The following is a 26,871-nucleotide window of genomic DNA, read 5'->3' on the forward strand; positions in this document are numbered from 1 at the left end:
CGGGAGCGACGCGCTCTCGGGTCTACGTCATCGCCACGCGCCAGCGCCGAGGAACCTTTAGGGGGCGGGAGGCGCGGGTGGCGCGTGACGTCGGGCCTCTCCGCCGCGCGCGTAGGTACCTGGGGGAAGTAGCTGGAGACCCGCTACCGCCCACGCTCCGAACCCCGTCCTCGGGCTGCCTTGGCTATTCTGGCGGGTGGGCACCGCCGGGACGCTCAGGGGAGGGACCGGGTCCAAGAGCGCCTCGCCGCGGCCTCTGCGCCGGGTCCGGGTGCAGATTGAGCCCTGCGCCTTTGCCCACCAGTTCCCAGCCCCCTGGCACCGAGGCCAGACACTTCCCAGTGCACTGGACGGTGACCGATCGCTTCCTAGCCCTTCGCAGTCGTTAGCGTCTTTTTTCCTGCCCCGGTGACGCACTGAGGCCACTTCCTACACCACCACGACCACCGCCACCCACAGGCCATTGCCGGCCACTCTTGACTTCCCTGTGTCGTTACCACCACTTCCCAGGCTGCCAGAGCCGTCTGTGGTCACATCCAACCCCTGCCCTACCCCAGGGCCACTACCGGCCTCTTCTGGTCCTTTCAGAGATTAGAGAGTGGACTTGAGAGTGTGGGGCGCAGTCCTCTGGGAACAAGGGATAGGGAGAGTCAGGCTGCTGTCCTTGGTTCAGAGAGCTTAGATGCGTCTCCACAGGCACCCAGATATGCTTCAGAGAATACCATGAGTGTGACCCTGTGGAGGCTCACCCAAGATATTGAGAGCTGAGAAAAAATAGATTGTGTGGACCATCAAAGATTCAGCGGGGTCCTCTCTGGGGACTTCGCTCTACCAAAGGAGCTTTGAAAACCTCTATTGTCCTCCCAGGAGGACGACAGATGGCGAGCAACCCTTTGAGACCATGTCTCTGGGGACATTAATCTTGGAGAAAGTGACAATAGGGGTACAGTTATGAAGAGACCAAAAGGTTGTCTTGTGGAAGGATTAGACCTTGTTTAATTTGCCTGGAGGGTGTTATGCAAACCGTTGTGTAGCGGTTGCTGGGAGGCCAGTTTTAGCCTGGTGGGAGGATAAATTTAACACGATGAATTGCAAGGAGTACACCAGACAGTCCAGGTCAGTTTTGAAGAAAGAGTACAAGAAATAAGGATTAGAGTAAATGGTACTAGGGTGCATCTGTTCAGACTCTGAAATCCCCTGATAGCCTGATTTGCCTTCTTGTGGGAGTTTAAAAGTCACTTGTTAAGTTTTCACCAGGTCTTTTTTAAAAAAGACTTTATTTGTTTTTAGAGAGAGGCAGGGAGGGAAAAAGGAGAGAAATATCCATCTGTTGCCTCTTGTATGTACCTGGACCAGGATGTTCCCCAATCGGTACCCAGCCCGCAACCCAGGCTTGAACAGTGACTGGGGATCGAACTGGCAACCTTTTGCTTTGCGGGATGGCACCCAGCCTACTGAGCCACACCGGTCAGGGCAAATTCTCAGTATGTCTTTTGGAAACTTACCCAGCTCCGGAATTCTGCATGTTCAGATAACCTTTGGGCTGTCAAAGTGACAGTTCCTTAATTTGAGTTCCATTATTACTTCAGCAGCTGCCTTTTTTGCAGAGCCGTCCTTGACCCCTGGAGCTTCTTCACACTAGTTATTTAATTTTTTCTTCTGTGAGACACCGCTGTTCCAAAATCTAAGGGATTTGATGTCCTGTTACCCTCTCTTTTTAAATTTTGAAACTATTTTTGACTTTTTAGAAAGCTCTTTTGAAGCATACCATTTGGTTAACCATGCTGGGTCACATGTTGTCCTGTGGGTTTCTGAGATAATCTATTCCTTGTGTTTATTTTAGGTCTAAGACACTGATGTTTGAACAGGAAGCTTCAAAACTTTTAAAAGAACCTTCAGAATGGCTTTGAACCACACAAGCTAGAAATTGCCCCAGAGCACCACCTTCAACATGCATCTCCCCTGTTGGGCTTTCCTGGCGAGCTTTTTGAAGCGGTCTTTCTGCAGAGAGCCAGAGAGCTAATGTTCACAGAACATTAACAGATTAATGGGTAGTGGATCTGACTTTTCTGGTGGAATTCTCTTGCTTTATTACATTCTTTCCCGGGGTTCTAAGAGGCGTGGAGGTATTCATGGAACTGAAAGGCTTGCTAGGAGGGAAGTAGCACTTTCATGTGGAATGAAAACTAAGCAAGCGACAGTTGTGACTGAAAACACTTAAGCCTCCCATGTCTGGATGCACTGGACCGGGGACACAGAGAAACGGTCACTGCTGGGGAGAGAGAAGCCATAACTGGAAAAGAAAACCCCGATAAAGAGGATGAGGGTGACTGGAAGGTAAATGGCTGCCTCCACCTCAACAGAGACGAAGTCGGCCTCCTGGTGAGTAGCGAGCCTGCTGTGGTTTGGTTCCTGCCAGGCTGCTGGACGGATGTTTTGGGTTAACTGAAAACCCCCAGCCAGGTTGTCTTGGTTTTAGTAAGGGGGAAAAAAAAGCCATTTTTTTCAGAGCAGCTGGATCAAACAGGTGAGCCTTTCCTCACCAAAACCGACGCGCTCTAACCTTGTGAGCTCCTTGCAGGGTTCAAGCGAGTCCAGCATTGCTGGTAGATTGTAGGGAAACCAACCATGCCTCTGGCTTTGATAGTGTGGGTGTTGGAGTCTCCACTTTTGAAAGACAAGAAATGGTCGCACTGCAGAATTACCCCATGAGGAGAGGTTTGGCCGGCCTTCAGCTGGGCCCTTGAAGAGTATTACACAATGCCCGCCTGCGCCTCGGCGCCCTTCTCAGCCCCACACGGGTTCAGCAAGCCTCAGTGGAGGAGAGAAAAGTGAAAGGCCTGGTTGAAATGGACTGAACGGGGTGAGTGCCTGGTAATGTGCATGTGGAAGGCAAACAGCCGGAGCAGTTCAGAACGACACCCCCGTTTTCTTGTGTGTGCTTGGAAGAGTGGGGGAGCTTTTACCTCAAGACCCTAGGAGAGGGTAGAATGGGGCCCAGCAGTGAGGTTTCTAAGTTGAGTTTGAAACATTTTTGAGGCTTTTTGATCTGGACCTGCCCTGAAGCCAGTTGCACATCGGGAACTGAGGGAAGCAGACTGTACTAGTAACTGCGTTAGTGCTTGTCGCCAGGAGACAGGGTGGGAGCCCGAGAGGGTGGTAGGGGGCCCGGGGGAGAGCAGCACAGGTGATGACAGAGTGCTCACAGCTCCTCCTTAGGCTGCAGCCTCACAGGTGTGCTCTTGGAGGTGCAGAAGTAAAATTCAGGTCTAGCCTTTGTGGAGTTTGCCTTGAGGTCTTAAAGAGGTTATTATTATTCTGTCGCCAAGCGGACTATGAGACTTTAGGGAAGAACAGAGTTCGGGAAATCAAGAAGAGAGATTCCCGTGGGGACCAGAAGTTTGATGAGGTTTCGTGTTTGAGTTCCCTCTTAAGGTGTTGATAGGCAAAGAGGGGTTCGGTGCTTCTCTGTGAACCCTAAAAGTCCCCAATTCTTCCATCATAGACTCACGTCATGCACTAAAACGGGCAGTTCACTGTCTCCCTGTTTTCACCGGGGCCCTGTGGGACACTGGGCTCTCAGTCACCTTTGGTAAATGAATCCGTGAGTTCCTGGTAGAAGGGACGTTTCGGGAGATCATCGTGCCCAAGGATGTGCGATGTGCATCTGAGACATTCCTAATTTACTTTGACGTCAGGGCCTTAAAATACAGCTACTGAGCCAGGTGCTGATACAGTCAAGGTGCAGCGTCTCAGTGGGAGGCATCATTGCGGGCACTTCGCCCTTCCTGAGCTACCTGTCTTTCACACGGGCGGCTTGACGGCTGGGGAGAGGCATCTTTCTAGTTAGACTCAACTGCACTTATGAAATGGTTTTCATCTATTTGTAGCCACTGGGTTCTTTCTCCTCTGGCTTTGCAAACCCTGAGTGCTGAGCTCTCCTCGGGCTGGGAAGCAGGACGCTGTGCCTTCAAACGCCCTGGTCGCTGCATGAAAGGAAACACGGCTCCACTCTGTTCTCTTGCCAGGTGGAATTACTTTTTCCTCTATGATGGTTCAAAGGTAAAGGAAGAAGGGGACCCAACAAGAGCTGGCATTTGTTACTTTTACCCTTCTCAGGTAAGCCACACAGCACGTGATGGTTTCGTGGGAATTCACAGAACACCATTTATGCCTCAAGTGGTGACTTCGCAGAAGTGGTTTTCACTGGGACAGTTTTCTTGGGATAATCCAGGCAATTGCCGTTTCTACTCTTATACTCAGCTGTGCTATTTCTTGTTGCACGGGTCTTAAAATTCCCTGGCAGCTCTGTGCTTCCACCTTCTTTAGCTCTCTGTTACTGTCATGATTTTCTCTCTGCCCCCAATGCTTCCAGTTTTTGGTCCGCTCGCTGACAAAAACAACTGTTATTCAAACATCCGTAGAAGGGGAGAGGAGAGTATCATGAGCCCTCAGACCTGTCACCAGCTCTAACAGTTGTCAGCGCCTGTCCGTTTTATACGACCGCGCCTAACCTCTCTCCGCTCCTTTTTCTTTTTGTTTTTAACGGAGTGTTTGAAACAGATCCTGGACGCTGTGTCACCTCCCCAGTAGTATCAAGTAACACCTTCAACTGAAAATGACTTTTTGTTTTAATACTACACCCAACAAAAGTAGCAATAATCAGTAACAGTAATTCCTTAACATTTTCTAGGGTAGTGTCTATATTCAAATTTCACCTTATTGTCTTAGGTGTTTCTTAGACCTGCCTTCCTTTACTCTTTCCTTCCTTCCTTCCCCCTTTCTCTTTTTCCTAGGCAGGGTCCAAACAAAGTTCACCGTTCCATTTGGTTACTTGTGTGTCTGATTGTCTAACAGTCCTCACCCACACACCCTTTCCCCCTCCGTGCTGCTGAGTTACTGAAGAAGCCAGGTCATTCATACAGCAGAATGTGTGTCCCATGCTCTGGATTGGGCGATGACTTCCTCACGTGGTGTCACTTAATGTCCTCTACCCACTGTAGTAAGGTCTAGGCAGGGGTGTCCAACATTTTGGCGTCTCTGGGCCACAGTGGAAGAAAAAGAGTTATCCTGGGCCACACATTAAATACATTGTGACATGTAATTACAAAAAAGTCTCATAATGTTTTAAGTAAACTTACAATTTTGTGTTGGGCTGCATTCACAGCCATCCTGGGCTGCGTGCGGCCTGTGGCCACAGGTTGGACACCCCTGAATTCTAGAGCCTTGGCTAGGTTCAAGTTCATTTCTCCTAGGCAAGAATTCTTCACAGGGGGTGTGTACATTTTCTGTCCATCGCAGAATGTCTGGCTGCCCCACAGTTGACCTAGCACTACCATCGATTAGAAGGTCTGTAAGCGGGCTCCTGTGATTGCCCTCGGACCGGGCTGATTGGGATTAAACTGGGCTGCTCTGCCGCTCTGCAGGGGTTTGAATAGGCACGAGAGGCTCAGGCCTCTACCCACGCGTGCAGGTTCCATTATGTTACGGATGGAATCCTGGGAACAAGAGCCCAGTTCTGTGGAGTCATCTTAACGCGTTCGGTGTGGGCATTCGGGGACAGTCCAGTCATCCCAGGCAGGGGTCCACCGCCTGGGTCTAAAAGCAGCCAGAGTAAATATTTTAGGCTTCACTGAAGGTCTCTGTCACATATCCTTCTTCGTTGTTGTTTTGACAACCCTTAAAAGGGCCATTCCTAGTTCACGGGCCACAGGAAAACAGGCAGCCAGCTAGCTCTGGCCTGCAGGCTGTGCCCGCTCCAGGGAGTGACAGAGTAGCTGACACCATTCCTAGTTCACGGGCCACAGGAAAACAGGCAGCCAGCTAGCTCTGGCCTGCAGGCTGTGCCCGCTCCAGGGAGTGACAGAGTAGCTGACACCATTCCTAGTTCACGGGCCACAGGAAAACAGGCAGCCAGCTAGCTCTGGCCTGCAGGCTGTGCCCGCTCCAGGGAGTGACAGAGTAGCTGACGGCAGTTTCAGCTTCCGGCCTGGGATTTGCTTCTTCCCCACAGACCCTGCTTGACCAACAGGAGTTGCTTTGTGGGCAGATTGCCGGCGTGGTCCACTGTATCTCCGACCTCTCTGGCTCTCCGCCCACGCTCATCCGGCTGCGGAAACTGAAGTTCGCCATCAAGGTCGATGGAGACTACCTCTGGGTAAGTTGAACAGGCAGAACCAGTGCCTCTACCAGGAGTCATTTCTCTTGGCGATAAGTGTCGTGATGATGAGGTTTAGAAAGTAATGCTTTCCAGGGCTCTCGAGCCTAGACTCTCCTCCCCTCGCCCCACGTGCTGTGTCCACAGTCCCCTGCCGCTCCCTGCAGGCGCCCAGGCGACTGAGCGCCCTGCGCAGCAGCGTGGCCCGCAGGGCGCGGGGCTGGTTCCTCCTCGCTCTGGGAAGCTGCAGCCAGCCTGCCGGAACTCTCTTTAGTCTGTGATGCGGGTTGAGTTTTCAATCGCCATCCTTTTTTCTTTATACCTTTCTACTGCTGCACTCACTGGATCAGTGACTAAGATGTCGATGCATGTGTATCAGGTTTCAAAGAGCAGTTAAAAAGAAAAAAAAAGCTGTTTATTTACAGCTAGTAGTGCCACGTCCTCTAAAGTGCTCCTTTCCCGTACCTACACTTACTTTACACTATTCCTGAGCAGAAGGGTGTTTAAGTGTAAGGAAGTCTATTCAGCTTTGTGGGTGTTATTTCCAGCATTTTATCGTGAATTTTTTCTAACACACCACATAGTCGAGAGAAGCTTACAGTGAACGCTCGTGCAGTCGGCCCTTGAACAACGTGGCCTCGTGCTGGGCGGGTCCATATGTGTGGGTTTTTCTCCGTAAATCCAATAACTGTATTTTCCTTATTGTTCTCTTAATAATATCTTGTTTCCTCTAGCTTACTGTACTGTAAGAATACAGAATATACTGTAACACACAACACACAAAGCACGTGGTACTCGATCATGTTGTTGGTGAGGCTTCCAGGAAACAGCAGGCCATTAGCGGTCAAGTTTGGGGGAGTCCAAGGTTACATGCAGACCTTCGAGTGCAGGGGGTCAGTGCCCCTCACCCCTGCGTTGTTCAGGAGTTGACTGAACCTCCTCCGTGCTGTCGTGGGCTTTGTGTTATGTTTGCTTTGTCCCATCTCTGTTCATCCCTTTATCTTCCTATGAGTCCAGTTTTTACTGTAGTGCTTTTCCAGGTTGTGCACGTTAGTGGACTCCTCCCCGGCCCCTAGTCCGTCGTCATTTGTGATGTTAACTAGAGTTCAGCATTTGCTCGTGGTTTTTTCTTTTGAGGTAAAATTTACATGTGATGAAATGCGCAAATCCTGAGTGTAGCACGTGATGCATTTGGACAAATGATGCAGCTGGCAACAGAATCCCTCTCAAGATACAGAATATCAGCGTCACTCCAGAAAGCTCCCCTATATCCTTACCCAGTTCATTCTCTCCCCACCCGATCTCGGGCAGCCGTTGTTGTGCCTCTGCCCGGTGGATTAGCTTTGCCTGGTCTAGCGCGGCATGAGTGCAGTAGAACATGTGACATTCCTCCCTACAGGCGTCCGCCATGCCGCCTAGCCTTTGGGACACTCACCCCTGCTGTGCGCACGGGCAGCGTCTTCCTCTTCCCCCGCGGACTGCATTCCGTTGTCCAAGTGTATCAGCCTGCTGCTTCATTCTCCAGTGTGTGGACACGTGGACTGTCCTGTTTGGGGCAGTTACAGAAAGGCTCCTAGGAACACTCGTATACGAGTCTTTCTAGTGGGCGTAAGTTTTCATTTCTCGTGGGGAATGTCTAGGTGTGGAGTTGCTGGGTCATGGGGTAGAGGTAGAGTGACTTTTATAAGAAACTGCCAGCCCCTTCCCTGAAGTGATTGTATCATTGGACGTTCTCACCGGCAACATACGAGAATTCCATTTGCCCTGCTCCACATCCTCGCCGACACTGGTGGTGTCGGTCTGTCCAGTTTTGGCCATTCTGCTGGGTGTGTAGTGGTAGCGCTTTGTGGTTTTAATGCGCATCTCCCTAATGACTAGTGACGTTAAGGCTTTTTCCTGTGTTCCAGGCCATTTGTGTATCCTCCTTTGAGACGTGTCTGTCGGAAGTTTTTGTGTATTTTGTAAATTGGGCTTTCTTTTTTTTTTTTTTTTAATTGAGTTGTAGGAGTTTTATATTTTTATATATTTGTATCTCTTGGATACCAGTTCTTTGTCAGATATACATATGTATATTTTTTAAAGGTAATTTCTCCCAAGTTGTAGTGCTCCTATTAATTTTCTTAATGATGTCTTTTGATGAGCAGATGTGTTTAGTTGGAATGAAGTCTGATTTATCAGTTCTATGGTTGTCGCTTTCTCTGGCCTGTCTAAAACCATTGCCTAGCTCACTGGAGAAGATGTTTCCATTTTCTTGGTAAGTTTTGTAGTGTTAGCTTTTAAGTGTAAGTCTGTGACCCATCTTGCATTAATGTATGTACATGCCATGAAGCAGAGGTCAGGGGCCTTGTTTTCCATACAGATATCGGTCGTCCAAGCACACTGTTGCAAAACTTTCCTTTCCTGTTGGATTCTTCCCTACTTGGCTCCTTTGTCAAAGGTCAGGTGGCCACTTAGCGTGGGTCCCCTTCCGGACTGTCTCTTCTTTTCCACGGATCTACCTGAGGGTGGGGTCAGGTGGTGTACGTCCTCCAGCCTTTTTCTTTTCCCGGACAGCTTTGGACATCGCAGGTCCTTCCTATTTCTGTTGCAGAGTCAGTGTGTCAGTTTCTACAGAGAAGCTGGTGGGGTTATGATTAGAATTGCATTCAGTCAGTTGGAGAAGAAGTTAGCATTTGTACTCTGCGCCGGCATGCTGTAAACGCCTGGGTGGCATCAGTGGAGAAAACAAAGATCCTTGCCTCCGTGGAGCTTCCATTCAGAAGGAATTTTAATTTATTTTCTGTCGGGGTTTGTTAGTTTGCTTAAATTTCTGATGATTCCCTTAGGAAAGATTCTAGGGGCAGAATTACTGAGTCAAAGCAGATGAACTTTTTTCAGGCTCTTTAAACACATGGCCAGATAGCTCTGTGACCGAGCAAGTACTCACCCTACGTGGAACTGAGCGCTCCACGACACTTTGGGGTCTAGAGCCGTGTGACGACGTGGCCAGCTTCTGTCCTCAAAGCACTCTGTCGAGGCAGAGGGATGAGACGGCTGTTCGTGAAGCAGTCTGAGCCCAGTTTGCAGAGAAACCCACGTTAAACATTCAGCATCCAAGTACCAGGCCTAACAGCTCAGGGGTCCGAAAAGAGGCCAGCGTTGGCTGGAGTGATCAGAGCAAGCATCTGGAGGTGCTAGAACCTCTGATGGCCACTGAAGGGGCTGGGAGGGCCCTGGGCAAATGAACAGGAAGGAGGAGGGCATTTCCGGTGGGGCAGCCCAAGCACTTTGTTCTCTGTGGAGACCAGCGTGGCCGGAGCAGAGGGTGTGGGGCTGGGCAGCAGGTCCATGTCTCTGGGGTATGGACTCGGTCTGCCGCGAGCCCGGGGTGCCAGCATCTGGGCCTGCACTCAGAGTACGGGAAAATGCCTGTGTTCCCGGCTTCCCCCCTCACAGGTGCTGGGCTGTGCTGTGGAGCTCCCTGATGTCAGCTGCCAGCAGTTTCTGGGTCAGCTGATTGGATTTTTTAATTTTTACAATGGACCTGTTTCTCTGGCTTACAAGGTAGGAGGGAGCGTTGAGGAGTCTTGGTGTGGGGCCCTTGAGCAAAGCCGGTGTTGCCAGGGCACGGCGCTGACTCGGGTCTGTTACACTCTGCATGACCACACTGTGCGCAGCACAAGGTCAGGGGCTCCTGGAGCTGCTCTTCGATGCCTCCATTCCCCAGTGGCGTGGGTCACATTCACTCCAAGCATTTCTCTCCATGCTCCCCACCCCCAACGGGAATAGGTTCCCCCAGCCAGTGCCCCGAGTTTGTGGTGGGTAGGTTATCAGGGTAGGAGGTTGGGAGACCATGTGCTTGTAGGAAGTTCAAAACACACCGTCCCTTCCGCCAGTTTCCTGTGCGAGGAATAGTTTTTGTGGTCGTTGGTATCTGTGCCGAAGAGTGTGTCTCTCAGAATCTCAGGCGCTGACCTCAGGCTGTTTCTGTTTTAGCACTGTTCCCAGGAGGAGCTGAGCGCCGAGTGGAACACCTTCATTGAACAAATCCTGAAAAACACCCGTAATCTGCATAAGATATTCACTTCCCTCTGGAACCTGGACCAGACCAAAGTAACATTCTCCCCCCTTCTCGTTGCACGTGTAGGAACAGAGCTTCTGGACGCTCTTCTTTCCCCCTTTAATGAACCGTGTGTGGAGAGAGGGGACTGGGGCGTAGCTTTTCTCTGCGGTGGGGTTAGGCCTGCGCTCGATCCCATGGCGCTGCTGATTGTGAGCTCGGGCAAGTGGGTCACCTCCAGCGCCCAGGCTTCCTGCCCGGAGAGCGGTGCTGGGACAGCTGCTCCCCAGAACCGTCGTGGTGGTGAGATGAGGCCACCCCTAAATGACATGGAGCAAATGCTCAGTGAGGGCGTTGTTGTTATGTTGCTAACGACCCAGAAATGGAGAACGCTGTAATCTCCAAGTCCCCTTCTCCATCGATGTTAGGACACGATTTACTCTGAAGGTGCCCTTCTCACTTGATACTACTGTGTGATTTTCGTTATTCCCGACACTAAAAGTGCCCAGGGCTAACTTTTTAAAAACAAGGTCACCACATCTGGGAGAGAGTGGCTGAGAAGTGCTGTGTCCCCTCGAGCCGCCCCACCCACCATAGGCATTCGGTGAGATGTGGGCTGTCCGTGCGGCTGGCCTGGCCGCCAGTGCTGCCTGTGGCTCTGTGACCTTGATCCGAGGTCGACACCACATCCTCCCTGTCCATATTTTAGGGACTTTGGGCACCGAGGTGCTGCCCCGAGTGAGAGCATGGTGTCCCCCTTTATGTTACGGAGCAGAGTGACGGGACCTGGTCAGACACTGAAGTGGCTGTGTGTCGCATTGGGGCTTGTTTGTCAGAGAGGGTGGGGGTGGGTTTCACCTGGCTCCGTGACCTGCTGAGACCTGCAGCCTCCTCTCCTGCTGCCTGCTGGTCTCAGCTCTTATAGTCATGGTCTCCTGTGAATAACCATGGGCCCCATTCACTGAGCCTTCCAGCTTCTGGAGAGGCCTCCTTATTCTGAGGATTTGGCATTTTGTGGTGTCAGGAGTTCTGGGTATAGAGAGGACACAGATGTTACATGTGACATGGTCTCCTTTTCCAGGCTTTGGGTTACAACTGTCTACTCATTGTACAAACCCCAGTTCCCCTTCCCTCCTCGCTGATTGTAAGCGAGGCGTGCTTCCCGCCCTCCGCAGGTGGACCCCCTGCTCTTGCTGAAGGCGGCGCTCATCCTGCAGACCTGCCAGCGCTCCCCTCACATTCTGGCCGGCTGCATCCTCTATAAAGGCCTGTGAGTAACGCCAGACCCCCTCCTCCACCCCAGTCCCCGCTGCAGGCCCCACTGTCCAGATCGTAGGCGGGAGCTTTGTCTCGGGCCAGTTCCAGGTGGGCTGTTTCGCAAATATCAGCTAGTTCGGATTTGATTTGGGCTATTACCTGTCTTTGAGCAAAGCTGGGAAACTGGAAACTTTTGTGTCCAGAAAAGAGGAGTAGAAAAGGCAGACTTAAAGAGATCCATGTAATTCTCAGGATGGGGTATGCCTTTACAGTTGTTGGTCTGTGTCATGCGAACGCAAGGCCCCCAAGGTCACCAACCAGGACAGTGAGTAAGGGGGCGGGAGCCTTCTGTGCCCTTCGTCCACCACTCAGCTTGGCAGAGCAGCATTAGTGCTTCTGCTCAGCCTCCTGCCAGCCTCTTGGCTGCATCCGTCTCTTAGCTGGCCTCTGAGACCCGTCTGCAGCTCATCGCGCACTTGGAGGGCCTCTTCGTGAGCTGAACACCTAAGAGGCACTGCACGTGTCTCCCACAGCTGCTCTCCCCGGGGCACGCAGGGCAAGTGCTCTGTGCCCAGAGCTCTCTGGCCACCAGAGGAAATGTCTGACAGAGTAACTCCCCAGGCTCCTTGGTGACTCGGGGGTCTTACAGGCTGTGTTCCCAGTCCCGGCTTCTCTTCCTACCGGCCGTGTGACCTCGGGCAAGTTGCTGGATCTCTGTTTTCTTTTCTGAGAAATAGAGATAGTTTGTGGGCCGTGAAATGCAGTGACAGACATGGGACCAAGCATAGTCCCTGGTTCCTCATGGTCCTCCGTACATCCCTTTCCCCTTTTTTTGTTTTGATGGTTCTGAATCAGCCTCCAGGCTCCCTGTGACCTGGCTGTCAAAGGTGGTATGTCTTTTTCCTTTCATGTTTTGTATTTTTGTTTTCAAATTATACACTGAATTCATGAACACATTTCACTGTAAAACAACGAACCCAGAGAGAAGCCCACGGCACAGTTGAAAGTTCCCTCCACTCTCCCTCCCCGTCTGCCCGTCCCGCAGTCAGCATTTGGCGAGCAGCCTGCCTCTGTGTTTTCACACGTCCGCACGCACGTGTTTGTGCGGGTTCCGCTTGTTTTCACTCTCCACGGGAAGGGACCCTGTGGTTCCTCAGCCCCCTGGAGACTGGGGGTGGGAAACACAGTCTGTATCGGTCCACCTCCCGGTTGCTGCACTTTGACTGGTGTTACGGCCGTGCCTGATGAGTTTAACTCTTCTCTTCTTGGTGGGAGTTTCCATTGTTTTCCCATCGTTTCCAACGATCTTACCTTTTTTGTCTGTAATAAAGTCTTCTGCATACTTCTTGTTACAAGCCAGGTCCAAGGGTTTGGGCATCTAAGATTTTGGTAGAAGTTGCCAGAGTTCCCTCCATGAGGGGGTAACCAGTTGACACTTCCACCAGCTGTGTCCCTAAGATCCTGGCCAACGAGGGGTGTTAGGAGTCTTTTCAGCTCAGAGTCCTGCAGTGTATTTCTTCTCACACTGTCCTCATTTCTGTGTCTGACCTCCTAGGATCGTTAGCACCCAGCTCCCACCGTCCCTCACGGCCAAGGTCCTGCTTCATCGAGCCGCACCCCGGGACCAGGTACTGTGGAGCCCACGCAGTGGGCCAGGATGTGTCCTCGCCGGGAAGCCGCTGGCGAGGCTGAGCCCGGTGCTGGAAGGATGGGGGTGGCCGTCGGGGTGCTTGTTTCCCTTCGTCTTGTCCAGACCCTGGGCCTGGCACTGTGATTGTCCTCAAGAGCGAGTTCACCAGCAAGGCTGAGAGAATGGCTTCTTTCCGCGTGGTGGGCTTGGATGGTTGGTTTTCCTTTTGTCCCGGAGGGCTCTGAGCACTAGCCTTCCCGCCAGGATGGGCCTCGTGTCAAAGAGCAGTTGGCTCTTTAGAGGTGCTGGAGGATGACGTGGGAAATCAGAAACTCTTCTGCGATGCTTCCACTGTGTACTTGTCAATTGTCTTTTCAATGGAAGACACTGCGTGCTCACTGAGGGTGAAACCGCGGCCGTCGAACTGCGCGGTGACCATCGCTGCAGCTCCTGGCGCCCCTCCTCCAGTCCTGTTTCTCTCTGTCACTGCTTATGCCCAGCCCGCGAAGGTACAGGTCTGCGTGTGCTGTCAGGCGAGCTCTTCGCACTGGCCGAGCCAGCGGCACTGAGAACGATGGTGAGCCCCTCGCCGGGCTGCTTCGCCACGCCAGGTGGCGGGTCTTCAGAACCGTCTTTCTGGCAGTCTCCGAGCAGCGGGTGAAGGACGCCCCTGCCTCTCTCCCTCGTAATTCAGCTTCCAGGATTCAGTCCTGAGGAAGTCATCTGCCTGCTGAAGAAGCTTTATCCTCACCACTTTAGCACGACAGGCTTCGTGAAAGTAAAAAGTCAGATCTGAAGTGTCCGAGGTAGGACTTGGCGCAGCTGCCTGCAAAGTTTCGGTGGTCTGCTCTTGAGTTTCCACAGCAGGCTGCCTGGCTGCCGCAGACAGGATATGGCCCACGGAGCCGGAATGCTTACTGCCCCCCGTGCGGAAGAGTCTGCCTCTTTCGCTGGTCTAAAATAGGGAAGGGACCCCAGCACCTTTACCACTTTAAACTCCATACAGCTTTACTCAGCCATTCAAAATGGCCAAAGGTGTTTTAGTGACAGGACTTGTATGTTACTGTTTAAGCCAAAAAATAGCATTTTATGTAATCCTCCTTTATAAAATAGGATTTTATATAAAGTATTAAAAATGAGTAAGCTTAAAGGAAAATATGCCTAATAATCATAGCATTAGCTTGTGGGTAGGGGAATTATACATGATTTCTTTTAAACGAATTTTTGTCTAGAATAAGCTTCAGTGAAGAAAGAAAGCCCTGTCGTTCCGTGGGGGTGGAAGTCAGTTTGGCTAGAAGGGCGGCTCTGGTTTTGTGTGGCTGTGTCCTGCTGGAGTCTTTGGGCTGGGAAGGCCGGAAAGCTATTTTGAGAAAATTCCCAGGTTTCTCACCTTGCTCATGAATCCAAGTAAACCCAAAGACCCGGCATAGCGTTTTGTTTGGGTCTAGCCTTCACCAGGAGGGTCACGGGACCCTCACGTTTTCAGTGCCGGGGAATTCGTGTGAGTTCTGTGCCAGGGCAGAGGAGGCTGTGTTCCAGGGGGCACGCTCTCTCGAAGCATGAGAGAGAACGCGAATCCCCACTTTCGTTCCCGGAGGGGAAGACCAAGGAACCAGAACATAAAGCCTGACGAGAGTGGGTGGAGTTGCTGCCCGGTGGCCTGAGGAGGCTCAGGGTCTCTCCCACCCCACGCCGTGGTGGTGAGCAGGCAGCTTGGGGGAGCCGCTCTTCCATCTGCTTCACTTTCGGCACGCGGTGGGGACAAGCGTTCTGGGACGGACTCACTTTGTGAGCAGATGGCCCGGCGTGGCCCTGATGGCCAGGCCAGGAGGAGGACGTGGCACCCAGCACCAACTTCTGTGTGTGTTTCTTTGCAGAGGACGCCTGCAGGAGGGGCCGCCCTGCAGGAGCGCGGTAAGTAGGGAGGTGCGTTGTTGCCGCGGGAGAGCAGCCTTGCGTGCCGCCGTCCCGTGTGGCTGCCTCAGCCGCTCGGAAGGCTAGGGAGATAGTGTAGAGTTTCAGGTGCAGTCAGCCACCGCAGTCCTAACTGTGAATACGGCTCACGATTGTAGGCACGCCTGTTTCAAAAGTTAAACTTACCGGGTGACGTGACGTCCACCACTGGTTGATAAGTCCCGGCTCTGCGGTAGAGTGTCTGTGTACTGTGTTGTGTGTGCACCTTTCAGCCCCTCAGCCCCTCCCAGCTCACTGGCAGGAGCTGGCGCAGACGAGGCCCAGGGGGCCTGGCCAGGCGAGGGGAGACGGATGGCAGGCGCCAGGAAGGCCTCGTGCAGCGTGGGGACATATCCCTGGGGGCTGTGTTGTTGTATTTGAGGCCTAGGTTGGGGCACATCCCTTTTAGCTGTTGGAACTGCTTTTTTCCCAGTTCATGTGTTTTTTGTTTAAGTGCCACACGTTTTCTTCCACCCAGTGTCACCCTTCTCCACGGTGGGGGTCAGGGTGCCCACACGGGCATCGAGGCTGCATTTCTGTGCTCTCACTCTGGGCTGAGGAGTGTGTCGCAGCTCTGCTCGCTGAGCTGGCGTGTGGGGAACCTGGGTCACCCTGAGAGCCGTCACTGCCGTCCCTCCTCTGGTCCAGGGGAGGGCCCTGTCCATGTTGCTTTGTGCTTCCAGGAGCGGCCCTCCCCCCGAACGTGCGCATCCTGCCCGTGTTCCTGACGGAAGAGGAGGCCGCCAGTCTGCACGAGTTCCCGGGGGAGCACGTGGCTAGGTGAGGGGCACGGGGTTGCTCTAAACCACGCTTTAGGGGCTCCCTCACGCGGCTTCATCCACATGAGCCCCTGGTACATCCCGTCCCTCCTTAACTCCATCTTCTCTGTGCTCTGCCCCGGAAGGGGCTTCTGGAACCTCAGCATAGAGATTAGGGCAGCTGGTGTGGTGGCATGCAGTGTGGGTTTCAAAACCCAGATCTGTTGCCTGTCAGCTGCGTGGCTTTGGTCCAGTCCGTCCACTACCTGAGCCTTAGTTTTTCCTCTCTAGAATGGGCCCTGTAACGTCTACCTCATGGGCTCGTGGTGGAAATGGGAAGTCGTGTACGTGTGGTACCCAGTATGGGGCTGACTACCGTAGACCTCCAGATGTGGGTGGTTCTTACCCAGCGGGTCCTGCCGCTTTCAGTGGGTGATCCTGGTGTCGCTGTGCGAAGCCCCGAGAGCCAGGCATCGCCTTATTTTTACATCTGTGGTTTGGCCTCTTAGACTCTGTGGGCTCGGGTCCCCTGCTGGTCACAGATGGCGGTGCATTAGTCTTCCCCGGGCGGGGCACTTGCCCCACGCCCAGTGGCTGTGCCCTCACAGTTCCCTTGTTCGGCAGCCCTCCTGCACCTCCAGCCAGACTCCACGAGCACTCTGCCTGGCGTCCTCCAAAGGGTTGGAGCCCATCCGCCCTGAAGGAAGACAGCACCAGGCCCGAGGAACCCGTTGCTTGGACGTGGGCAGCCACCCCCCAGTCCAGGCCCCCTGACATGGCCTGGGCAAATGGCTGTGAAGAGAACGGGCAGTGCCGCGATGGCCACCTAGAGAGCACGCAGACTGTGAGCCTGTGTGGCACCGCCCAGGACCAGCCTCCTGGTCTCCGCTGCGCCCTGGTGAGGGAGCCTGCCTTTCCCGGGGGCGAAGAGGAGCTGGACTTGTCTGAAATCCACATCCCAGAAGCTCAGGAAACAGGAACATCCTCAGGTTATCTTGCCTTCTCAAATGTGCATGTCCCCCATGGTGGTGGTCCTTGTCACAAGGAATCTGTCGGCAACGCTGGCAACGTGGAACCGAAGCCTCCTGAGGCCCTGCCTGTGGGCACAGCCATCGGAGGTGGCCTCTCCTCCTCTGCTCCTGACGTGCTCAACCAGAACGGGGCCCAGGAGCAGCACGAAGACCTTCCTGGGGGCCGCAGCCAGGGCCCCGTTCCCAGGGAAGACCTCCTCCCCAGAAGGACGAGCTGGCCGTTGTCATCGCCTCGCTTAGGTTCGAGGCAGCAAGGAACTAAGCTGCCAGTAGGGGAGCAAGGCACAGAGCGGTGTGTGGATGGGGACCCTAAGGGCCACTCAGCCTGCGGCTGGGGGTGCCACGAGGGCTCCACAGACTCTCCAGAGGACGGCCCCTCTGTAGGCAGCGCTGACCCCAAGGAGACCACAGCGTCCTGCGGAGAACTCGTGCGCGTGAACCTCTACACTCACAGCATCAAAGGGCTGGTGCTGGCCCTGCTGGCCGAGGGGCCACTGCTGGGGGACAGCGCCGCAGTGGAGGAGGTGGTGAGTGTGCTCGGACCGCCCAGCCCCTCTGGCACCCGCCCCCCCCCCCACCCCCCCCCCCCCGAACGTGGACAGGTCGGGGAGCCGCGCCCTCACAGCCCTGCCTTGCCCACAACCCTGTGCAGAAGTCCTCGTTCACCCGGGCAGGTGGTGTGCTGCCCCTGTGGGCGTGCGGGCTTGGGTGAGAACAGGACCGGTGCAGAGCTTGCTCTGTCGCACTTCCTGCTTCTCTCAGGGTCGCAGAGGGCCAGGTCAGAGTCTAGTGCTGGCTGTGTGATGGGCATCCTCGTCAGCCCTGTGGGGTGGTGACAGGTCCTGCCCTTACAGCCCCAGTGCGATCATGCGGGCATTGGCCACACACACGGCATTGCTGTGCCATCGCCATCACTAGTGGCCTCACTTCTGAGCCTGGGCAGCTCTAGGACACGAGTCGGCTGGAGTCTGTTCTCTGCTCGGGTCACAGCCAGTGTCAGGAGTTTGCTGGAAGCCCATGCACTATACCCAAGTGGAGCTCCTTCCCAGAGGGCCAGGGACATCTGAAGTCCCAACTGGCTCCAAAAGGCACCCCTTAACCCACTCCAGCCCCTTCCCCGCTGCTGGTGGTACCTTTTCAGGGCCTACCCTAGAGATAGCAGTTGCTATAGTAACAGCCTGGCTGTAGTTGCGGGAGAAGTGGTAGCATAGGAATAGGAGGTTGAAATCACTGCAGGGTGAATGGTGTCCTGGGGCTTGCCTTGTTTTTGTTCTTAAACCTGTAGTACTCTAAGTGTGTCTCATTAGCATGCAGGGCTCGTGACTTTCCAGAAATGAGCGAGGCACCTTGGAGCTTGAGGAGGAGGGATGCAGCTTCCTTACTCAGAGCCCCAGGCCAGACACTGCTCCCTTCCAGACCTGCCCTGCTTATCTCTCCCTGCTGCAGACGCCAGTCACGGGGTGGTGGCGGCTCGTTTGCTTCCGTTCGCTCCTTCACCACAGCTCCGAGTGGCGTCTCCAGCAAGGAGTGCAGTCCCTACACCCGTCTCCCTGCCCAGGCCTTGGTTTCCGTGGCTGCTCTGCTTAGCCTTGAGCTGTGGACATGTTACTACTTCGAGGTCCAGTGCCTGGGCGCCATCAAGCAGATATGGTGTCTCTCTCTCACCTTCCCCCTAAAAAGAGAAAGTAGTTCAGGCTGCACTTGAAGGAGGAAGTAAATTGAGATGTATTCTGTACCCTCAGTACATGCTAAGTGCTTTACATCTGCTCTGTCAGCCAGGCTCGAGAACAGCTCTGGGGGCAGGCATTGTAACCCCCATTTCACCAGCACGAACGCTGAGCCTCGTCCGGTTAAAGACCTACCGCAAGTGGCGGGCCCAGAGTTCTTGTCTCTCGCCCCCCACCCCAGCCTCCCTGTCCCGTATGGACCTGACCTTGGAATGGTCGGTAGGAAGGTGAAGGAAGGGGGAATGCCCTGCCCTCTGTGGCTCTTCGTATGTGGACATGTCACATGGTCTGCCCCAGCCCATCCATGCTGCTAGGGCAGCCGCCTCCATGGGCTTTCACGTAAAGGGGGGGTTAGCGTCGGGTAGGCCCCAGGGGAGAGTGCAGCATGAGGGAAGGAGAAAAGCTCGTCTTTCCTAGAGAGAGGAGGGTGGAACTAACTGATCAGCTTGCTGGCCTGAGTGGGGTTGGAGGACCAGACACAAAGGTGGTCTGTTGTGTAATTTTGGGAGAGGTCCTTTATTGTCTTTCTGTCCCAGACCCGATTTCTGTGCACTGCTGTCTAGAAAAGCAAGTGTCCCCGCAAAATGGTCAGCTGCATCCCAGAGGTGACAGTGGGTACACCCCCTGGAAAGGGCTCCTTGGTTGTGTTACATGCTGCCAAGGCACCTTGGTGTCATTTTGCCTCCTTGTGTTTCAGTGGATCAACTGCCACTCTTTATGTTTGCCCAGGGTGGGCGGCTGGGAGGTGGGCACAGGGGATGAGCCCAGGAGCAGCCGGGAGAGAGGGGGATTAGCTCAGAGGGAACAGACTAGACTCACACCAGGGGGCAGCAGAGAGCCACTGAGAGTTTCCTGCTCAGAGCCCAAGATACTCTCACTGACCTTCAAATGCAGCAATAGCACCGGTTCTTCCTGGCTATGCAGGTACTGAGCCCTCCGTGTACAGCAGATGAGGCTGGGGACGGTGCAGAGTGTGACCCTGAAATGTGGAAGTGCACCCCCGCCCCGTGAATCTGGTGCTTCTGAGTGGATGTGTGTGTCACGGCAGTCTCTTCACCTCCTGGCCCACTTTGACGTTCGAGCCCCTTGCTTTGCTGTGGACCCGAAGCAGGAGGACCCAGGAATTAACCCCAGCTCCACGTCACCTCGGGCTGTTGTGAGGGTTGCGTACGTAGTAGTACATGCCGGGGTTGGCCAACCTTTGATGCTGAGGAGCACGTAGGAGATCTTTTCCATGCCACACAGCCATTCACCTCTGCTGTTACAGTACAAAACTTCAGACACGTGTAGGTGCTGGGGTTGTGTTCCGTAATACTTCGTTTATGGACACGGAAATGGGAACTTGAGTAATTTCCACAGATCACGATGCTGTTCATTTGACTTCCCCCAACTCTGTGAAACTGTAAAAACCATTCTCGGCTCTCAGGCTATACAGAAACAGAGGATGGGCTGGATTGGGCCCAGGCCGTGGTTCACAGACCCCAGTACATGTGAAAGCACTCGGGTGCTAGTAAAAGTGTCCTTGTCATCTGATAGAGTATCTTGTGATGCGCATTTATGGTCGAGGGGTCTTATCTTGAGTACAAGTCAGGCGGGAAATTCCAGAAGCAGAGCTCAGTGCCGCCAGGGAAAACTCAGGTTTTGGCGTGTCTCATTCTCTGTCCCCATCGTCCCTTCCTTTGCGCACCTGCTCAGGAGGGCAGGGCCGCCGGTGACCAGGCTCCCCCGGCCCAGACGCCTCCGGAGCGGCTGTGGTTTGACTTCCCGGTGAGCGCTGTGCTGGTTTGGCTAGAGCAGCGGCCTGAGCAGGCGGCCTTTTACTCACCTTCCCCGACCACACGTCCTTGGACCTCACCGCACCCTCCGTGTGAGCCAGATCGCTCCTAAGTGGGGTGTCCTGCCACGGGGCACACTCGCCTGGTCACTCATTGGGCAGGCACTGACTGACCGCAGCCTAGGAGCCCAGCACGCGGCCAGGCATTGCACACACACAGTGCACATGTAACGTAAGACTTTGCGCGTCTAGCTGGTTGCCTTTGAATGTCATTTCTGAGACGTTCACACAGAAAGACGAACTTGAGCCCACCGCCCAAAGTAACCCTGCGCCTTTGTGACACTTGTCTCGGAGGCCTTCTGTTTGCACCCCTGCCTTCCCGCGCACACTGGTTTCCCCACGCACACTGGTTTACCCCCAGGTCTGGAAAAGTCGCTCGCCCGTGGACAAGTCGTGTGTGCTTATTAACAATGACAATTTTCACTTTATTTTTTTTTTAATTTTATGTATTTAGTTGTAGAGAGAGGGAAAGGAAGGAAAAAGAGAGGGAGAGAAACATCAATGTGTGGTTGCCTCCTGCATGCCCCCACTGGGGACCTGGCCTGCAACCCAGGCATGTGCCCTGACTGGGAATGGTACCGGCGACCCTTTGCTTCACAGGCTGGCACTCAATCCACTGAGCTACACCAGCCAGGGCTAATTTTCATTTTCTTGATTCTTTACAAAAATGCCTTTTTCCAGGGTTGCACTTTAGAGTTTACAAAGGACTTTATCTATGCTATTTCACTATCCACTCAGCAGCCCGGCAGTAGTCCCATTTTGCAGGTGAAAAAAAAAGAGGCATGGAATATTCAGTAACTTGCCCTGGTCATCTGGCTAGGAAGAGGCTGAGCCAGGATGTCCTTCACCTGGGACCCATCTGCCGCTGGGGACAGGGGCCTTCCTGTGGCTGAAGCAGCCCCATGGGAGCCCCAGGAGGCTCTGTTTTAGACTGAGTGAATCAGGACGTAACCACTATACTTGGAAAAGCCCAAAGTGGAGCCAAAGAGTACCACACAGCTGTCGTAGAATATTTGAAGGATGAACAAAGTCAATCATTAGGTCGCAATCACTATTTACAGTTTGATCCCATTTTTATTTTACAAAGAAAGCATCGCACCAAACGGTATATTCCACTGTTGTCAGCTGCACTTGCACACAGTTCTTCCCTGGGAGGGTTTTTAAATGCGGGTGCCCGGGCCTTGCCTCCTGAACAGCCTTTTCAGGTGGATCCTCCTCTGAACCAGAGCACGGAAAACCATCTGACCCACACACCTCGGCCCTTCCAAGCACGGTGCACGTGGGCACTGCGCTGATGCACCCGAGAGAGCAGTGAACTCCTTGCAGACAGTGGAGGGCTGGCCAGTGCTGCTCCCCTGGCGGCGTGGGGCGGGCCTGGATGCTGTGCTGTGAGACCCTGCTGCCTCCCTGGGAAAGTCATCACTGGGGGAGAGCACAGGGGGCTAGTAACAGTGGCTGTTTCTGAGTGGTGACATTTGGGGGCATTTCTCTTTGCTTTCTTCTTCCTTTTAAAATTTATTTTTCTGTCTACCTCCATTTTCTGATTTTTCTACAGTATAAAAAAGGGTTAAAACATAAGGGCAGAAGTTAATGTTTCTCTAAAAATGGGTAAAAACGTCGGGCAGAGTCCTTGTTGCTGAACCAAGTGGCCATGCATACTCTCAGGATGGGTCTTTGCTGAGTGTGGGCCCGCGGAGGTTAGCTCTGCAGCCCTGACCCCGTTGGGCTCCTTTGCAGTACCACAGTAGCCTGGCCTCCCTGAACGGGCTGGAGGTCCACCTGAAGGAGACGCTGCCCAGAGACGAGGCCACGTCCTCCAGCAGAACGTACAACTTCACGCACTACGACCGCATTCAGAACGTGCTGACGGGTAAGAGGCCAGGTGTGGGCCCCGGGCCCCGGGCCCCGCCGGTGGGGGAAGGTGAGAACTGGGGCCCAGTGCCCGGTGGGTGCCGGTGCTGTCCAGAGCTGGCTGCTGTGCAGCGGGTTAGGATGCTGCTTCCTGACTCACAGCCCAGCTCCCACTGTGTTTAAAATTTGCTTGGCAAACACTTCCTTGCTCATTTGTCTTTTTTTGGCTGTTTCTCCAGTGTTTTGAGAGAAGCACACACATGTTCAAATATCTGTGATAAGGTTCTGCCTCAAAATTTTGATACTCATGCACAAACCAGTGTTGCTTATTACTGGGGACAGAGTGTGCTCTGTTGCTTGGTGGCAGCTGTCAGGGCCCAGCACCCTCGGCAGGCCTCTCCCCCTCAGCACCCACACTCATGGCCACGAGCCGTGCTTGGTCCCAGCTGACAGTGTGGGTCGGGGAGGTGTGTGGAGGGGGTCTGCTACTCATGGCCTCTGTGTCCTCTTCTGGAAGCGAACCTGCCACAGGTGGCCACACCCCAGGATCGCCGCTTCCTGCAGGCCGTCAGCCTGATGCATTCCGACTTCGCCCGGCTGCCCTCGCTGTACGAGATGACCATCAGGTGAGTTTCCCCGTGAGTCACCCTCACGGTCCTGCGCCAGCCACCGCCTCTCCCGGGGTCCCAGGCGGGGCCTCCTGTGCAACTAAATGAAGGGCATCCCAGTTACTGTCTTTGAGGCCTCCTTTCGTTCGCCCCCTGGCTCCATCATCTGCTCTCATGCGTTTCTGGGGCTCAGACCTGCTCCAGACCCCGGGCTACGTTAGTGAGGGCACCCGAGGTCCACACCAGCTCAGAGCTTCCATTCAACCCTGGGGAAGGAGCATCTCTGTCTCCTTGTCAGGAGTGGTACTGAAGTGCTGGTGTCGTCTTCCAACCTAACAAGCTGTACGTGCTTGTTGTCAATCACAGCCCCCCCAGTCTGCGCAGTACAACATCCCGCCTCGCCCCCCGCCCCCCCCCCCCCCCCCCCCCCCGAGATGCCCTTGGTCGTTGGTTTGGTCTTTACTGCTCCAGGTTTTGTTGGGTGTAGTTTCCATTTTTTGTATTTAAAATATAGATCATTCGTATTATTTTTGGGGGGGTATTTGCTTATTTTAATTATTTTAATAGTCTTTCTTCTAGAAAACAGGGTCATACTAACATGCCGTTTTGTGAGTTTTTTCCCCACTGTGTCGCATGTCCGGAACGCCTCCATGCCAGTAGATAGAGGTCTGTTCGTTATCACTGCAACTCACAGTGTTTAACCAACCAAATCCCACTTTTCTCCCTACGTGCGTCTCTGTGAGCTGGGAAGCAGGACGTAAGGCAAGGTAGAAGGTCGGAGGGGAGTGCCTGGGGCCGGTCGGGCGAGTGCCTGACTCTTCCTCATTTAGCAGACAGGACCCTGAAGCACAGTTAAGACAGTGACTTGCCCCAGGGTCGAACTCCAATCTCCCAGACTCTAAATGACGTGCTTTTTCCACACACATTTCCAGGCTCAGGGAAGCTCGGTCGAGGAGGAGGTGCCTGGGGCCCAGGCCCTCCTGGTGAGGAGGCTCTGAGGCCTGTGGGGTGTTCCGGCTGCACGGTGCCCTCTGCAGCCAGTGGTTCGCTCTTCTTTGCACAGCACTCCTGTCTTCCTGGCTTTGAGTCAGCGCTGCCGCCCCAGGCTGGCCACCTAGACGTGGTTTGCGCCCACGATCACGGTTTGGGAGCTGGCTCTGGTGGGTGTGGGTGCGTGTGTCTGTTCTGTGAGCAACGGAGATGAATACACCGTCAGCGCGTGAGCCTCCAGCCGTGCTCTGGCCCCCCAGCACTGTGCCTGTCTTGCTGCTGAGAGGGCTTTGGCGCTGGGGTCTGTAGCTTATTTTTAGAATAGTAACAGAAACAGTACCATTTGTTAAAAATTCACCATGTGCTGAGCAATACATATATGTGTATATATGTACATGTATTTTATATTCATGTGTATATACATATATACGTATTCCTTCCCGTTTACTCTTTGACAGTCCCAGTGAAGGGTGTCCTGCTGTCAGACCCATCTGAGCGACGACAACGCTGGGGCTCAGAGAGGCTGAGCAACTTAGCCGCGGGCACACGGCGGGCTGCGGTGAGCTCATTGCCACCAGGTCCCGGTGCCTTCTTCGTGGCTGTAGTGACCCATCCGTGACTTGTCCTGCGGGTCCCGTGAGGGGCACAAAACACACCAGTGGCCTTCTGGCCCCTCGAGGTCCCACAGGGAGAGGCTGAAGGAGGAGAGTGGGTCCTCTTCCCTCCTTGTGTAGAAGGAGGGACCTGGGTGAGGGGAGCCTTGGCGATCCCTGGCTCTGTCCCCTTTTACTAGATGAGGGGAGACAGGGGCCCAGTGGGGAAATAGTGCGAGACAGGACCCGGGAGCCTGCTGGTCGCCTGGCCCCAGAGTCGGTCCTCTCAGGCGGGTCCTCCTTTGCACCAGACCCTCACCCCTCCCTCTACTTCGGTGTTCTCTGGGTTCCTGCCATGTTATTTCACATCCCACTCTTCAGTCCCCTGGCTCCCTGGCTCCTCCTCCAGCTGCGCCAGTGTGCGGACAAGATTAGCCCCTCCTCAGACGCTTGTCCTCGAGGCCGGGCAGCACCACGCACCTCTGAGCCTCAGGGTCCTCTCTGTCAAACAGGACGACGCCGCTAGTGCATGAGGCCGCGCGAGGAGTGGGCCGGGCTACGTTCTGCGTAGCTGCTACTGCATCTGCAAGGCACACACCCATCAACCCTTTGTTCAGTTGGTACCACTTCAGGCCCCGTGGCTGCGGCCACTGTGGACAGCCCCAGCATCCAGGGAGTCGAAAGGGAGGTGGTTATTGGCACCGAACCTGAAATGCAGGTGAAGAGGTAGAGCCCGGAGCCGTGACAGCTGCACCCGCGGCCCGTGGTGTGCTGAGCCACACTTGAGCAACCTCGTAAGGTCTCGGCGCGGCCTCGGATCTGCTCAGGCCGCGTCCGACTGTTGCCTTCTCTCTTTCTCCCGTAGAAATGCCTCCACAGCTGTGTACGCCTGTTGCAGCCCCGTCCAGGAAACCTATTTCCAGCAGCTGGCGTCGGCCGTGCGGAGCTCCGGCTTCCCGAGTCCACAGGACAGTGCCTTCAGCCTCCCGGGCAAAGCCAAGCAGAAGCTGCTGAAGCATGGGGTGAACTTACTTTGAACTTGGCCACAGCGGGAAGGTCATCACCCTGGGAGGTGACTGTCGAATGGAATACCAACGAAGGAAGCTCTGCCTTTTTAAACAGAAAACACTTCTATTTTTCTGGAATATTCCCTCTTTTAGGAACTTAGGATGCTTGAGTGTTTGATACTCCATTTAAAGAGTGGGAGAGTGTAGCCCTTCGGGACCTGGAGCACGCGATAAGACCTTTATTACACTGGCGGTGTTGGGCCTGGCCAGGCGCTGCGGCTCCTCGCACTGAAGAGAGACAGGGCCACTCAGACCTCTGTCACCCTGAGCCTGAGGACCTGACATCTCTGGAGTGTGTCTCCACAGACGTTCAGGGTGGCATTTTTCCTAGAACCTAGCTGTCCCTAGTCTAGTGTTCCCCAGCCGCGTCTGCGGGATGGGGCGAGGTGTGGCCGCACAGAGAGGGGCTGGGCTCGGCGGCAGGCGGCCCGGACGCCCACTTCTCAGTTAGAGTGTCACCAGGGCCGTCCTCCTGGGAGGGCCGGGACAGGCCGGGGTGGGACCGCCTTGTCTGAGTTCTGTGTTCCACGCTGGGAGCCTGTTCTGTGCAGTAGCCATCGCAGGCAAGTCTCGATAGTATGGAAGGGCGTTTGGGGGTTATCGGTAACCGAAAGCCGGGGCGCAGAGACTGGAGAACTGGGTGATGCCCGGCCAGGCTGCGCGTCTTCGGGTGGGCCTGGGCTGTGTGGCTGCTTCCTCCTGAGTGGGTGTCCCCAAGTGGGAGTTGGCACACGTTTGGGGGCAAAAGCAGAGTGGCGCTCTTCAGCGGTGCTGTGCGTCCTGTGTGAGAGAGGACCGCAGCTGCTGGTGTTTCTGGGCCGGCGCAGTCACATCAGTTCTGGCATGTTACCGCCAGACACGCTGCGAGAGCACGCTGCAGGCCACAAGGCAGGCCCGCACGTTTTCTTCCGTGAAGTACAAGCCACCTGTTCCTTTCCATCAGCAGCTTTACTGATTTGGATATTTTGCGGATGTTGGCCGTCTCCCGCGTGGTGTAACACTGACTGTTCTCAGTTAATGGCTCCATTCGATCGCTATCCACTTCAGCTGGTCCACTCAGCAGTGGAGCATCGTCCAGCGAGAAATCTCCAGCACAAAACTTCGCAAACCACTTCGGACACATTCGATCAGTCACAGCACTTCCCCCATACCCGGCACATCTTTTTTTGCATTTCAGTTGTGTTTTTACCTTTCTTGAAATAATAAAGCGTAATATGCTGACAATGTTGCGTACGTACTTCCGCCTTCAATATTAAAATGGCTACACAAAAATTCACCAATTTTGGTTTTTTTTTTTAATGCCTGCTGATAGGACAGCTGTCACAATACAATCTAACAGAATTATTTCGAATGAAGGTAAAGACAGCCACCCTACT

The 26,871-nt window shown here is 54.2% G+C and overlaps 1 protein-coding gene across 4 annotated transcripts; it reads left to right on the forward strand.

The window, feature by feature from the left end:
• The first annotated feature begins 26 nt into the window (after window positions 1–26).
• Window positions 27–26,751, forward strand: HPS4 (HPS4 biogenesis of lysosomal organelles complex 3 subunit 2). Of its 4 annotated transcripts, none has more exons than XM_053927741.1 (14): window positions 27–111; window positions 1,844–2,382; window positions 4,029–4,119; window positions 6,014–6,157; window positions 9,593–9,700; window positions 10,133–10,249; window positions 11,372–11,466; window positions 13,009–13,081; window positions 14,961–14,997; window positions 15,720–15,816; window positions 16,419–17,352; window positions 22,124–22,256; window positions 22,755–22,863; window positions 25,294–26,751. In XM_053927741.1, the coding sequence occupies exons 2-14, from the start codon at window positions 2,342–2,344 to the stop codon at window positions 25,463–25,465; spliced, it is 2,151 nt and encodes a 716-aa protein (XP_053783716.1). In that variant the 5' UTR covers window positions 27–111; window positions 1,844–2,341; the 3' UTR covers window positions 25,466–26,751. The 4 variants fall into 4 exon arrangements, with proteins under 4 accessions (XP_053783716.1, XP_071078003.1, XP_053783715.1 ...); XM_053927740.1 differs by having other exon boundaries at window positions 52–115; XM_053927742.2 differs by having other exon boundaries at window positions 95–196.
• The last annotated feature ends 120 nt before the right edge of the window (window positions 26,752–26,871 follow it).

This window comes from Desmodus rotundus, chromosome 7 (genome assembly GCF_022682495.2).
Source record: "Desmodus rotundus isolate HL8 chromosome 7, HLdesRot8A.1, whole genome shotgun sequence".
Classification (NCBI taxonomy): domain Eukaryota; kingdom Metazoa; phylum Chordata; class Mammalia; order Chiroptera; family Phyllostomidae; genus Desmodus; species Desmodus rotundus.

Bases quoted from the DNA above. Each gene is read 5' to 3' on its own strand.
- HPS4 (XM_053927741.1), top strand. From the start codon at position 2,342: ATGGCTGCCTCCACCTCAACAGAGACGAAGTCGGCCTCCTG. The intron at 15,817-16,418 runs GTGAGGGGCACG...CTTGTTCGGCAG, and splicing joins CCGGGGGAGCACGTGGCTAG to CCCTCCTGCACCTCCAGCCA. The intron at 17,353-22,123 runs GTGAGTGTGCTC...GCTCCTTTGCAG, and splicing joins GCGCCGCAGTGGAGGAGGTG to TACCACAGTAGCCTGGCCTC.